Raw genomic sequence first — 13754 nt, 5'->3', positions numbered from 1 at the left:
TTTTTCATCCCAAATGGGGTTACACTGACATGTTCACTTTATAAAAATTTGTCCCCCCCAAAAAAAAATTTGTCCCATAATTTCCACACCTTTCTTACATATGTTTTATTTCAATAGTAAAGTTTTTTTTAAGAGCCAATGAATACTAGTATTGATCTAAACGCTATAATCTTTCTATAACAAAGTTTATTCTTTGATGCTTAGCAAAACCGGAAATATGTAAAACATCTCACTCTCAATTTAGTGGAATAGGTATTCATAGTTATCCCACATTACTTACATGAATCTCCTTTGGACAAGCCATTAATATCTTTGGCTTTCAGTAAAAGAAGACATTTAAATGATAATTATGATTCCTCTAACATTTTATTATTCTGTCTGAATTAGTAAACATGAACCAAACCATTGTAATAAAAACCTACTAGCAAAAAAAAAAACAAAAAACCTACTAGCAGTTGATGATAACTATAAAACAAAGAAATACAGTTCCTATACCTTTGAGAAGCTTAAAACCTAACTTCATAGTGGAATACTTTCCTTCAGAAGAGTTCCATTATTCTTTAATATTGTATTCTTATCTAAACAACTAAATCTGAAGCTAATCAAGTCTCTACATCCATACTGTTTAAGATATATACATGCAATTACCAACGTACTTTAAATTTCTAGTAACCATATTAAAATAGTTTCAAAAGAACCCAATTTTAATATATTTCATTTAACTTCAAATATACTACATATTAAAATTTCAATATATAAAAATAAAAATGAACCACTGGATAATTTTTATATCAAGTCCTCAAAATACAGTGTATATTTTCAATTTACAGCACATCTCAATTCTGATTAGCTACATTTAAGTGCTCAACAGTTACAGGTAGGTAGTAGCTATTACTGCAGTCTTCTCTCATCTGTATTTTGCTTTCCAAGGCCTCAGTTACCCTGGGTCAACTGTGGTCCAAAAATATTAAATGGAAAATTAGTATTTTTAATTTTTAAACTGGATACCTTTCTAAGCAGCACTCTGAAATCTTGTGCACTCCTGCTCCATCCCACATGGGACACAAATCATCCCTATGTCCACAGCATCCAGCTTGTTAGTAACTTAATGGCTGTCTAAATTCTCAGATCACTGAAATGGTATGGCAGTGACTGTGTTTAAGTAATTTTTGTTTTACTCAATAATGGCCCCAAACTGCAAAAGTAGTGATGTTGGCAATTTTGACAGCCAAAGAGAAGCTGTCCAGTGCTTACTTTAAGTGAAAAGGTGAAAGTTCTCAACTATATATTGATATAATTATTTTATTATTAATAATTTTAATCTCTTACCATGCCTAACTTATAAATTATGCTTTCATAGATAGTATTACAGGAAAAAAAAAACTACACAGGTTTTGGTATTCTCCAAGGTTCCAGGCATCCACTGGAGCTCTTGGAACCTATCCCACTCAGATAAGGGGTTGTTCAGTCACTAAGCCATGTCCCCATGGACTGCAGCATGCTAAGCTTCTCTGTCCTTCACCATCTCCCGGAGTTTGCTCAAACTCATGTCCATTGATTTGGTGATGCTATCCAACCATCTCACTCTCTGTTAGGGCATTCTCCTCCAGATAAAGGGAGGGGACTGCTATACATTGGATAGTTCAGCTCTAGATATAAGGAGAGTTTATAGTAAATAATTGAGAATAGAGAAGCTAGTTAAATAATAGTATAAGAGAAATCTCAGGATGTGGGAAACTATACAGGACAAATGAGCTCGTTTCTCCTCTCATCTACACTTCCAGAAGAAATCAACAGCATAAGGAAGAAAGAGACTTGTAAAATAAAGGACTTCAGGGATATAACAGGGGCTTCTCAGGTGGTGCTAGTGGTAAAGAACCCACCTGCCAATCCAGGAGACATGGAGACTTGGGTTCAACCCCTAGGTGGGGAAGATCCCCTGGAGAGCAGGGCAACTCACTTCAGTATTCTTGCCTGGAGAAACCCACGGACAGAGGAGCCTGGCGGGCTATAGTCCACTGGGTCTCAAAGAGTCGGACATGGCTTAGCAACTGAGCACGCATGCATGCATCTTCGTAACATCATAGCTGCCCATTCAAACTACAGAAATTAATTATTTCTGTTTGGAAAAAAACAAAAATCATCTGTCCTTCCTCATTTTCCAAATTAGTAGTAGTTATCCAAAACTACTAAACCCTCTAACTTAATGAGAGAGGAAGACCATTTTTGCTCCTTTCTGTTATTCTTCCTTACGTGTGACACTTCACATTCTTTGATTGTTCTGATGTCCCTCTAATCTCTGTCATGTGTATGAAAACTACACATTCCCAGAGAAATCTTCACTTCAAACAGTACCAACTCAAATAACATCCAGATATATACCTTCAGTTCTGGTATTACTTCAAATCCAAATTAAAACCGCCCAATGGATACTTCAATATGGATACACTATCATCACTTCACTTTGCCTAGAGCCAAATTAATTTCCAAATCAAAATCACCTATAAATTTCCCTATTTTTCTTCTTCCTGATATCCAAATTCAAAACATCTCTTTTGACTCCCTTTCCATTGTTCTCCGTAAATTAAGCCTGTCAATTTTTTCCTTTACAACATTTTATATCTTTCTTTTTCCTTCCTTCTGTCACCTCCTGAGCTGATGTCCTTATAATCTCATAATTAGACAATGTAAATACTTTTTAATTTACTTTACTATCAGTGCCTTTCCTCTTTAAACATATTGACAAATGCTACCAAATTAATTTTTCTAAACTAACACCCTACTTCTCCAGTTACCAAGTTACATGTTCACTGGGTGCACTCCCCCACTGGGCTTTTTTTTTTTAATAAAATCAAAAGTCACCTGCTTGCTATTCAAGGCCCCTCATAATCTAAAACCAATTTATATCCTCTGCCTTATCTCTTGTAGTCCTAAGCAAACACTGCTTCTAGGCCAGTCCGTGCTACCAAAAAACAAAAAAATCTCAGCATCAATAAGAAATCATTTCCTCAACTTAGGATAGCTTCTTGCATGTAAAGCTCTCTGGACACCACAAACAGATACCACTTTTCTGAACTTTAATAGCACTTCACTGTACATACAGCTTATTCTATTCCAATCTCTTACTAACTCTTTTAAACTAGGTATCTGTTCCACTTCCTCACGTCAAATAAAAATCCCTTGAAAGCAAAATTATGTTTAACTTAACTCAAGCATCTACTGGGTATCTTCCTCCAATGTCAAGAGTAAATTTTGTTCATTACTAAGGAATCATCTTATTTTAATTGACGTCTCAGGGACCAGTAATTTTTTAAGTTTTTCTTAATGAAATCAAGGAAAGCCAGCATCTAAGAATCCAATATATGCTAAGCACTGTTAGGCGCTTTACACATACTATCTCATTTATTCTTCACCAAAACCCTAGTGGTTGGCGTTACCACCTCATTTATGGGCAAGAAAACTCCAGCTTGGAGACTGAATTTCTCTCCCTTCTGCTATTTGCCCTGTCCTCTCCAACTCACATTTTCTAATCCTCTTCCCTGGTGGCTCAGAGGCTAAAGCGTCTCCTGCAATGCTGGAGACCCGGGTTCGATCCCTGGGTCGGGAAGATCCCCTGGAGAAGGAAATAGCAACCCACTTCAGTATTCTTGCCTGGAGAATCCCACAGACGGAGGAGCCTGGTAGGCTACAGTCCATGGGGTCGCAAATAGTCGGACACGGCTGAGCGACTTCACTTTTCACTTAATCTTTAACTCAACTGTTGATTCGTTTCGTGTATTAAACGCTCTGTGCCCAGTTCGGGCTGGTGCTGCGGATGCAGAAGCTAAGAAAAAGCTGCCATGCCATCACGACCCCACGGGTAGACTCAGGCAGGAGCCAGAAGGCCTCACGCCGGCGTCAGGGAAGGGCAAGGCCAGGAGCCCACGCTGCATGCGATCACCGGGAAACGGCAAGACCCAGCTTCCCCAAACCAACGTTTTTCCTCCCTCTTAAGCAATTTTCTCAACGCCCTTCACTTCCCTACTCCAATCATGTACCCCTACACCCACCCCCACTTATCGAGGTCTTCAAGACAGAACGATTCTCTTTCTTCAACACTGGGGTTATTTTCCTTACCCGGCCTTTTCTGCAGACCCTGGCGGCCCCTTCCATTTCCCCTTCTCCTTTTCCTTGTCTTTTTTGGCTCCGGGAGCCGTGGTCGAGTCGTCCTCGAACACGCTGAAGAGCTCATCCCCGAAAGCGTCAGCCATCTTCCGAAGCTGCGAGACTCAATTTCCCTCGTACCCACAATGCTCCGCGACCGACCAACAGTGACGACAGTGAGGCTAGGAGAAGCCTCCACGGGGGCCCGCGGATGACAAAATTAGTGGAGTTACACAGTCGCCGAGACTTCTTCCCCGCTTCATTTTTCTCCTCTTATCTTTCCTTTCCTTTCCCACTGGCGGAGGAACAGCTCCGTAGATAAGAAGGAAGCTCGGCCAGGATTCCCGGCACGCCGCAGACACCTGGGGGGCGGAGAAGAGGCGGGATCTTGGTGAGCCCGACCAATTACGAAGCAGCGGTCGTCCAGGCCCGAGAAGCCCGGATTGAGGGCGTACGGTGGCGGCGTGGGACCAGGGGCATGTAAAGATTTCTTGGAGTCCGTGCGGGAGTGGTACCGGCAGCTGGACAGGGAGGGGTCTTCTGCCACAGCTGCAACATGGGCGGCAAGAACAAGAAACACAAGACGCCGGGGGCCGCGGCCGTCCGGGCTGCCGTGTCTGCTTCCAGAGCCAAATCCACCGAGGCCGGAGCTACTGGGGAGGCCCAAAACAAGAAGCCTGTGTCCAGGCCGGCCCCAGCCGCCGCTGCCAGCACCAGGGAGCCCCGGGTCAAGCAAGGTATGAATGAATGGTCAGGCCCCGGACTCCTCCGGAGCCTCAACTACCAGACCCGAGGGAGAAGCTTTCGCACGTGGGCAGACCCTCGATCTTAAAATTTATTTCACACCCAGAGCTACTGTCTACCCATCTGGTAGCCTTGTTTTAGATTAGTGTAGGCTGTTCGGGCCTCCAGAGTTCCGACGGTAGCGTCCCCCACCTAACCTCCGTTTGCCTTGAGAAGAAACCAAAAAAATTTGCATTAGCTCTCGTTTCTGCAGAGATCAGTCCTGAGCCGCCCTCTAAACTAGCGAGGCGAATGCAGAGAGTAGTGTGTGGAGTCGTTAACCTCCCAGAGCCAGACCCTTTTTCTCCTTGCTTCTCAGACCATTTTCAGCCACGATGTAGCGTTTCCATGTGTTATGGAAAAATCAGTACTTAATAAGAATTTCAGCGCTTACACCCCGAATATGGGTATAATATATTGTAAAAATTATTAGTGATCTTGACCGCAGCAATGCATTTTTGCTTCTTGTGCGTTTTGGTTTGATAACTCATCTTGGAGATTGCCAGTTCTGGCTGCAGATCAACAGGCCTCTATTAACAGCTGTTTTCAAAAGATGGACAATTATACGCTGTTTTGTTCTGTTGAGCGTGTTTGCTTGTTCTTACAGAAATATTCGTCCAACAAATATGTATTGAAAATCTCCGTGTATGGGATGAGCAAAATAGATAAATCATCACTATTGGAGCTTGCCAATCTAATGGCAGAAGTAAATACACAAACATTGCGTTATGATTGATAAGTGCTGCTAAGAGAATTTTACAGGGTAATATGATTTTTACTGGGAAAAAGGAGGAGTGTTGGATGGTGTCTTTGAGAAAGTGATGGTATTGGGGGGATGGATTGGTATTAACTCCAATTAAAATGGGGGGAATAGTATTTCTGTGTAGGAAGGAACACTTCGTGCCAAGATCTTGAGTCAGGAAAGGGCCTTTGAGATACTCAGAATGTAAGCATTGCCTAAGGAGGAAAGGAGATGAGACTGAAGTAGGCAGGTAACAAAAACTTTCACTTAGAAGATGAATAATAATTCTTTGTCCTGCAACTTATCGTAATATTTTAACTACAGAATTGCCATGCCTGCAATTAGAAATGCATAGTATCTTTTCTTGACGATTCTGTGGCCCTTTTACTCTGTAAATCAGCCTCTTTCTTTTCGCGCTATTCCTGAGTTCTTTGAATTTTCTAAGAGTCATTTGTTGTATGCTTTGGCTTCCCAGTCCCCCAAACCCAAAATGTGACAATTACTGAAGTGTCAGTCTTACAGTATGATTCCCTCTCCAGCCCTTCCAGAAGAACTCATCTACTTCCGTTACTTCTATCTTTTCCTTTGTAGGTGACTCTTCAATCAGCACATCCAGTTGTGGTCTTTATTCCAAGCTCAAGTCAGCCATTTCTACACTGACTTGGAGATTTGGCCCTATTTTGGGAGCATGTCAAATTTAATAACATGGTTACTCTCTTCCAAACTAGCTACTCCTGTGACTTCTTTGTTTCTGTTTTTCCTTATTCCTCTTTATTCAATGTCAGTAGTTCTTTTTTTTATGGCTTCCTTTCTTCTTCACATCCAATCAGTTCTCAAGCTCCATGTAGTCTTTGCTTATTTGTCTTCCATGTATGCCCTTTTTCACTTTTGATTTATACTCTTCACGCCTCATTTTAGGCACTCATGAATTTCTGGAATATGAGCACAGCTTTCTAATGGATCTCCATAGCTGTGTTCTTTTTTCCGCCTCCAGTCTGTCCTGCATGAAATGTTGGATTGATCTTCAGAATCACTGCATTGGTCATATCACTTCCCAGTTTTTCCTACAGCATTCTTACTGACATTGTGATAAAGTACAAACCATTCAGCTCGTATCTAAGACCCCCCCTTTCTAGCCTTTTCACTTGTTCCTGTATTGTGTGTGTATGCTCCGTCATGTCCAACTCTTTGTGAGCCTATGGACTATAGCCCACCAAGCTTCTCTGTCCATGGCATTTTTCACGCAAGAATGCTAGAGTGGGTTGCCATTTCCTCCTCCAGGAGATCTTCCCAACCCAGGATTGAACCCAGGTCTCCTGCATCTCCTGCTTTGCAGGCAGATTCTTTACTACTGAACCACCAGGGAAACTAACTCTGGTATTCACCTATAACATTTCTGTGTGTTTTCACTGCCCCAAATTCAGCTATTGGTTTTCTGCCTCCTTGTGTTTATTCTGCCATTTTCTCTTATGGAATGGCATCTATCCCTAACACTGTCTATCAGAATCCTGTAATACCCACCCCCAGATATCAACTACTTTTAAATTCTTTCTGTCGCCACAACTCGTGTATCATTGTTGTTTGAATCATTCTTTTTAGTATTTAGATCTGAGGAATTACACATTTTATCTGTCCTACAAAATTATAGGCGGTAGGAACAGTTTCATGGATATGTATTAATATCCCTCAATCTCTACCCAAATGTTCTGAATATAGTCATCCAAAAAATTTCTTGGGTAAGTGACAAGGAAAAATCAGAGAAATTATTAAGACCAAGAAATCGAGAGAACATGAGAGGTTATCTACTAAATTTGTAGAGAATTTTATGTAACTATAAATCAGTATCTATATATATAGCAGATAAATGTTGCAGTGTGATTGCCACATGATTTTGTTTGTTTTCTTTTTTCTGTTTGGATATTTTTATATTATATGTAATAGGGTTACTTGGAAGAAAAAAAAATACACAGAAAAAATTATCTCTAAACTCTTTTTTGCTCCTAATGTAAATGTAAGTATTTTACTCCCTTTCCATCTCTCTCTGTCTTTTCAGACAATTTGAAAAATTGTACGTAGCATATGTCCTCAAAATTGAACTCTCATCTACAGGTAGAAATTGGCTAGTGCTACAGAATAGTTCTTGGCACAGTTCTGGGTGCTCTTCCACTTCTGTTTTTTCATTTCTTTTGTTCATCAAATAATTCTTGAAGAGCTGCTATGTGCCAGGCAAGATTTGAGATACAGAGGATACCACAAGAACAGAACAGACTGTACTGCTTATTACTGAAGGTTGGTGGAGGCTACTTAGAACCATAAAGCTTGTGTTTGTGAAAATTCTTAATCCTAGTTGAGACTTAAAATTTTAAGAGGGAAATAAGACAAGGGGACTGATGTCTTGAATAAATTCATGAAAGCCATTACAAATATTTTTTAGGGTCACCAAAATAAAATAGAAAAATGCCATCAAAGAAAACAGTGTCTTGGTAAAGAATAAATCAGGTGGTGGGGTCTGTTTTGATTTAGAACAGAGATGGCTTTTCTGAGGAAACCTGCTGAGATGATTTGTAGCAACCAGCTATTACATCTGGAGACAGAATGAGGCTTAGGGAACAAAGGTGAAGGCCCTAAGGTGTGAGCTTGTAATGAAGCAGGAAGACAAAGTCTGTGTGGGTGGAGTGAAAGAGCCAGGACTGGTGTTGGTATTAAATGGGGAAGAGACCTTAGCTAGAAATAGTCAGGTAGTTGTGGCACTGTGGACTTCCTCAGACACCCTGACGGCTTCGATTATGTCAGCTAGCTCTCATTTTGGAGAAGGCAATGGCAACCCACTCCAGTGCTCTTGCCTGGAAAATCCCATGGACGGAGGAGCCTGGTAGGCTGCAGTCCATGGGGTCGCACAGAGTCGGACACGACTGAAGAGACTTAGCAGCAGCAGCAACTCTCATTTATTCCCCAGATAGTCCCGTTTATAGTTTACTTGGAAATTAGTTGCTTAATTACTTCATCAGAATAGCACTGTGAGGACAAGACTGGGTGTTATTCCTGACTGGATCTCTTGGCTGATTTGGATGCTCTTGGAGATGTGTGCTGTTGGTCAGAAGGGAGCCAGAGGGCCTCAATCCACCTATCACCGGCATCAGCATCTCACAGTGAACGTCTCAGTGATAGTAGATGGTTACAATCACTGTATGATGTAAAATGCAATACTGTGTAAAAGAAATACATTCTAAGAGTATTGGGCAACAGGAAACTGATTCTGTCCGATGCCTCTTTTTCCTCACTGAGTCGTCTTGAGGAAATCACTTAGTTTTTCTGTGCTTCAGCTTTACTAAGTATTTCTGAGAGCCAGTTACATAAGTTCCATTGTCCATGTATAGTCATTATAAGTTGAAATCCTTAGCGCATTTGCCTTGAAGATACGTACTGCACATTAACTTCCTTATTTCCGGTCAAATTTCCAATAACTCCCTTCTTCTGAAACAAAACCAAAACTTGGAGAAGGGCTTTTAAACAGCAAAAAAGGTAACTGTCATACACATCTTAGGCAGATTATTTGGCAAAAGAATGGGGACCATTTTTATTCCATGGCCTGTTGACTTAGGATTGTATTTGAAAATAGGGTTACTCATGTCCAAGTTTCGGTATCTGTTTTCTTCTGGTGCCATCACTTTTTCCTAGGTAACAGATTAGAATTTGGGACTGGGGAGCTGTTAGGTTTCCATTCTGAAAATTGGCTGGCTGAGAAGAGACCAAATTAGAAGAGTCTCAGAATATTGGGTAGGCTCTGCAAGCCTCTTGGCACAATAATAGATATTCATAATAATTATTACATCATGAAATACTGTGAGTTTTGCTTATTGTAATATTACTATGGTAGGAAGTCTAAATACATTTTAGAAGGATTTCTGTCAAATTGTTTTAAAATGCATCTCAAATTTTGGAGTTTTTATTTGTACTGATTAAAAATCATTTGTTAGCATGTTTTAGGAAGAATTTGAAAATGAAAGGGCCTTACTGATTAACTTGATTTAATTGGTAATATCCCTGGCATGATCTCATTATTACTTCAGTTTCTCAGAGAATTGATTAAAATGAAAGCACACCATTTTCAGAGACCCTGACTGACACCCAGGGAATGCACAGCAGTATGAATGTTCATTCCCCTCTTGATGTTCTGGGGACTTAGATCTTATATTTGCCTTCTTGAAGTTTGCAGTATAAACTGACCTCAAGCAAGTGATATGATTGGATGTTTTAGGTGCAATGATTGAAGGAGACAAATGAGAACTGACTGCAATCTTCAGTTCACTAAAAAACAAAACCAATTCCGAATCTCTTGATGGTCCAGTGAATAGAACTTAGCATTTTCACTGCCAAGTTCAGTTACTGGTTAGGGAACTAAAATCCTGCAAGTGGTGTGGCACTGCCAAAACAAGAAAGAAAACAAAGCAAAAGTTACTAAAAGAATTTTACAATCTTACCTTTGTGAGTAAGTCAACCTTGAACTGTTTCTAAGTATCATCTTGGTAATGAAACATCCATCTATAGAAAAGGTTAATGGTTGGTTGCGGGGTGGGGGGAGGGGTGCTTCTACATGGGTTTAGGGACTGATTAGTATGCTAAATTTGTGAATGAATTTACTACAACTGGTAAGACCCCCCAGAAATTATTAAAGACTGCTGATATGTACTCTATGACCATTGCCATTAGTTTATGAACAAGGTTACTAGGATTAAGGTAAAGTCTGAGACTAAAAGATGAGGAAAACCATACCAGAATTCTTACTATCTTTTAACATATTTGCTAGTGTCTTAAAATGAACAAAGCACTTCCCTGGTGGCTCAGACGGTAAAGCATCTGCCTACACTGTGGGAGACCCGGGTTCGATCCCTGGGTCAGGAAGATCCTCTGGAGAAGGAAATGGCAACCCACTCCAGTATTCTTAGAGACTAAAATCCTTGAATTTAAAATTATAACAAGCAGCTCTTTAATATTTAGGTTTTTCTGAGTGAAAAAAAAATTCTTGTTTTAAGATTTATAAAAGCAGAGTAACTAGGTTTTGTACAATTCTGGGATTATTTTTATATAGCTGTGGTTCTCAAAAGTGTGCTCAGGGTATCCTGGGGAATTATTGAAACTTATCTAGCAAAGGCTTAATGAGATTAAACTATATTCATAATCTAAAATGTTGTTTGTCATTTTCCTTTATATTTTCTCACTAGTGTACAATGACTACTTGATGTGTGATGTTATAGAAAATTAAATGCTGAAGCTAGACATTAAGAGATTTGTTGCAAAAGTAGAAAAGTTTTTTTATCTAGTAAACTTTTCATAAAAGTATTACTTATTTCAACACATAGTAAAATTTATTTTCAATGAATTAATGTTTTTAAATTTTTCTCTTTATCAATATGTGAAAAATATCATTATTATAACCCACATAAACAAAAAGTACTTGGGATCTTCAGTAATTTTTAAGAGAGAAGGAGATCATGAGACCAAAATTTGAAAGTAAAATTTATTCCTTCCTGGTTAGTCATTGTTAGAAGACTGATAACATATAGTATTTCTACTGACTGGAACAGACTTGACAACTGTAGTGGATTCAGTAGTGTTCACCCAAATGTTCACGTCTACCTGGAACCTCAGAATGTGATCTTTTTTGGAAAAAAGATGATTGCAGATGTAATTGGTTGAGGATCTTGAGATGAAATCATCCTGGATTTAGGGAGAGCCCTAAGCCCAGTGACTAGGGTCCAGAGAAAGGAGAGGGAGATTTGGACACAGAGACAAAAGGAATAAGGCCACGTGAAGGCCCATTTTAGGAGCGAGACAGACAAGCCAGGAAACACCTGGGATCGCCAGAAGAAGCAAGAAAAGAGCCGTCAGATGACGTATGGTCCTACTGACACCTTGATTTTGGACTTCTATCCTCTAGAATTGTGAGAGAATGTTTCTGTATATTCAGCCACCAAGTCCATGATAATTTGTTTCAGCAGCCTTGGACACTGATACAGCATCCTTATACTCAGCAGGAGACATGATAGATGCTCCCACTTCCTTTTTCCTTAGGAGTGCTTTCTCTTCAAAGTTACCCATCTTTTCTGCCAGGAATCAAATATCCTCTAAGAGGTCTTCAGCTAAGTGCTGAAGCATTTGCACTCTGTGAGAAACTAGTTAACCTAGAGAATACTAAACAGTAAAATGTTTTCGAAAATTTAGCAATATTGCTGACTTCTGGATTGGGTTATTTGGTAAAGTGGAAAAGAAAGAGTTGAGATCAAATATTTAATAGTTAGTGATCTTTAGACAAAAATTAAAATAGTTTAATGGATATTGATCATTAAATTACCTTGACTATTTATTATCTGTTATGTACAGGTCCGAAAATTTACAGTTTTAATTCTGCAAATGATTCTGGTGGTCCTGCAAATCTGGATAAATCAATTTTGAAAGTGAGTACCCACATTTTGTGTCATTTCAAGAAATGTTACTTAAAAAAAAAAATCTGTACTCTTAAATGTAAGCAAATGATGGGATATTTTAAATTTTTGTAAATAGTACAATAATTACTCATCTATACTAAATAAAAAGTAAATCATACTTTTTATGATTAAAAAGTAAATGATAAAAGTACTTTTATGTTTAAAGTAAATCATCTGTTGACAGCCTCTAAGAAATTAAGGAAGAGCTGGGTAAGGTCCAAACTTGTAAGTCTAGCATACACATCCCTTCAGATCTGACTTGGCATACCTTTCCAGCCTTCTCTATTACTCTTCTCCACTTAAAATTTTAGTTCACATCTCATTGTTCCCCTAAATCCCATATGATTTTATGACTCCAGGCTTTTATCCGTAGGCTCTCTGACTAGAAAGCTCTACTTCCCCTTCATATGTCTTTTTAATAATGACATTCTGGGTTATAGTTTCTTTTTATATATGTTTCTTGTGCTAGACTGAATTCCTGAAGCATGTTTTTGTGCATTGCTCATAGTGAGCGTTCATTAAAGATGTGACCAAAGGAAGATATATTTGAGGGTAGATGGTTATGTAATCTTAGGTTAAGTATATGGAAACAACAGAAGACAAAATGGCCAGTAGGAAAAAATTGAAGACAAATAATGGAAGCCAAAATAGTTTGTGTAATCTAATACTACAATTTATATTAATATAAGTTTTTACTTTACTCGATTTGCCCCTCGTTTAGCGTCACATCCATTCTTTCAGGTAGCGTGCTTAGGTTGCTTTATATTAAGGCACATTTCTGGGTTTCTTCCCCAAGGATTCAGATTCAGTATGTTTAATAAGGCCCAGGAATCTGTCTTTGTAGTGGCAACATAAGGGTGGTCCAAGGACAATGTCATGAGATACATGGCTTCACGAGGCTTTGTAAAAGGATTTTTGTCTTGCCAGATATTGTTGTTTTTACCATACCTCATTTTTTCTTGAATATGTGATAGGACTGTGATCCAATGAATGGTATTCCAGTATAATCACTGTATCTGATTTCAGCTGAAATTCTGGGTTTGGTTGGTAGGGATATAGAAAACTGATTCCTTCCAATTATTTACGTACTAAATGCTATTTAATAATTCATCTCCTAATTGATATGATCTTTTTGGTCTCAATAGGTGGTAATTAATAACAAACTAGAGCAAAAAATTATTGGAGTGATAAATGAACATAAAAAGCAAAATAATGACAAGGGAATGATTTCTGGAAGACTTACTGCCAAAAAATTGCAGGTATTTTGCAAACCTTTTTTTAAAGTTACTTATTTTTAGTGGAGCATTTTTAAAAAAAATTTTTTTAATTGAAAGTTAATTGCTTTACAGAATTCCGTGGTTTTCTATCATACATCAGCAAGAATCAGCCATGGGTATCCCCATGTCCTCTCTCCCCCAGACCTCCCTCCCACCTCCCTCCCTTCACCCCCCTTCAGCCTGTCACAGACCCCTGTTTGAGTTCCCTGCGTCATACAGCAAATTCTGTTTTACACATGATATTGTAAATTTCTGTGTTACTCTCTCCATACATCTCCCCTGTCCCTCCTCTCCTCCCACCCTGTCCATAGGTCTGTTCTCTAT

The 13754-nt window shown here is 39.1% G+C and overlaps 2 protein-coding genes across 2 annotated transcripts in view; one reads left to right on the top strand and one right to left on the bottom strand.

The window, feature by feature from the left end:
• MTREX (Mtr4 exosome RNA helicase) overlaps positions 1-4413 on the bottom strand; it is a 94234-nt gene extending 89821 nt beyond the window's left edge. The window contains exon 1 of the mRNA XM_065905789.1: positions 4117-4413. Within this exon, the coding sequence (XP_065761861.1) occupies positions 4117-4250 (134 nt within the window). The 5' untranslated portion in view covers positions 4251-4413. The remainder of the gene's footprint in view (positions 1-4116) is intronic.
• A 101-nt stretch (positions 4414-4514) lies between these two features.
• The window catches only part of DHX29 (DExH-box helicase 29), a 45412-nt gene continuing 36172 nt past the window's right edge, over positions 4515-13754 (top strand). Inside the window, exons 1-3 of the mRNA XM_065905788.1 lie at positions 4515-4880; positions 12050-12123; positions 13299-13412. Coding sequence (XP_065761860.1) covers positions 4700-4880; positions 12050-12123; positions 13299-13412 — 369 coding nt within the window. The 5' untranslated portion in view covers positions 4515-4699. The remainder of the gene's footprint in view (positions 4881-12049; positions 12124-13298; positions 13413-13754) is intronic.

This window comes from Muntiacus reevesi, chromosome 14 (assembly GCF_963930625.1).
Source record: "Muntiacus reevesi chromosome 14, mMunRee1.1, whole genome shotgun sequence".
NCBI lineage: Eukaryota > Metazoa > Chordata > Mammalia > Artiodactyla > Cervidae > Muntiacus > Muntiacus reevesi.
Note: the sequence above shows the minus strand (reverse complement) of the source record. Positions and strands in the feature narration are given on the sequence as shown.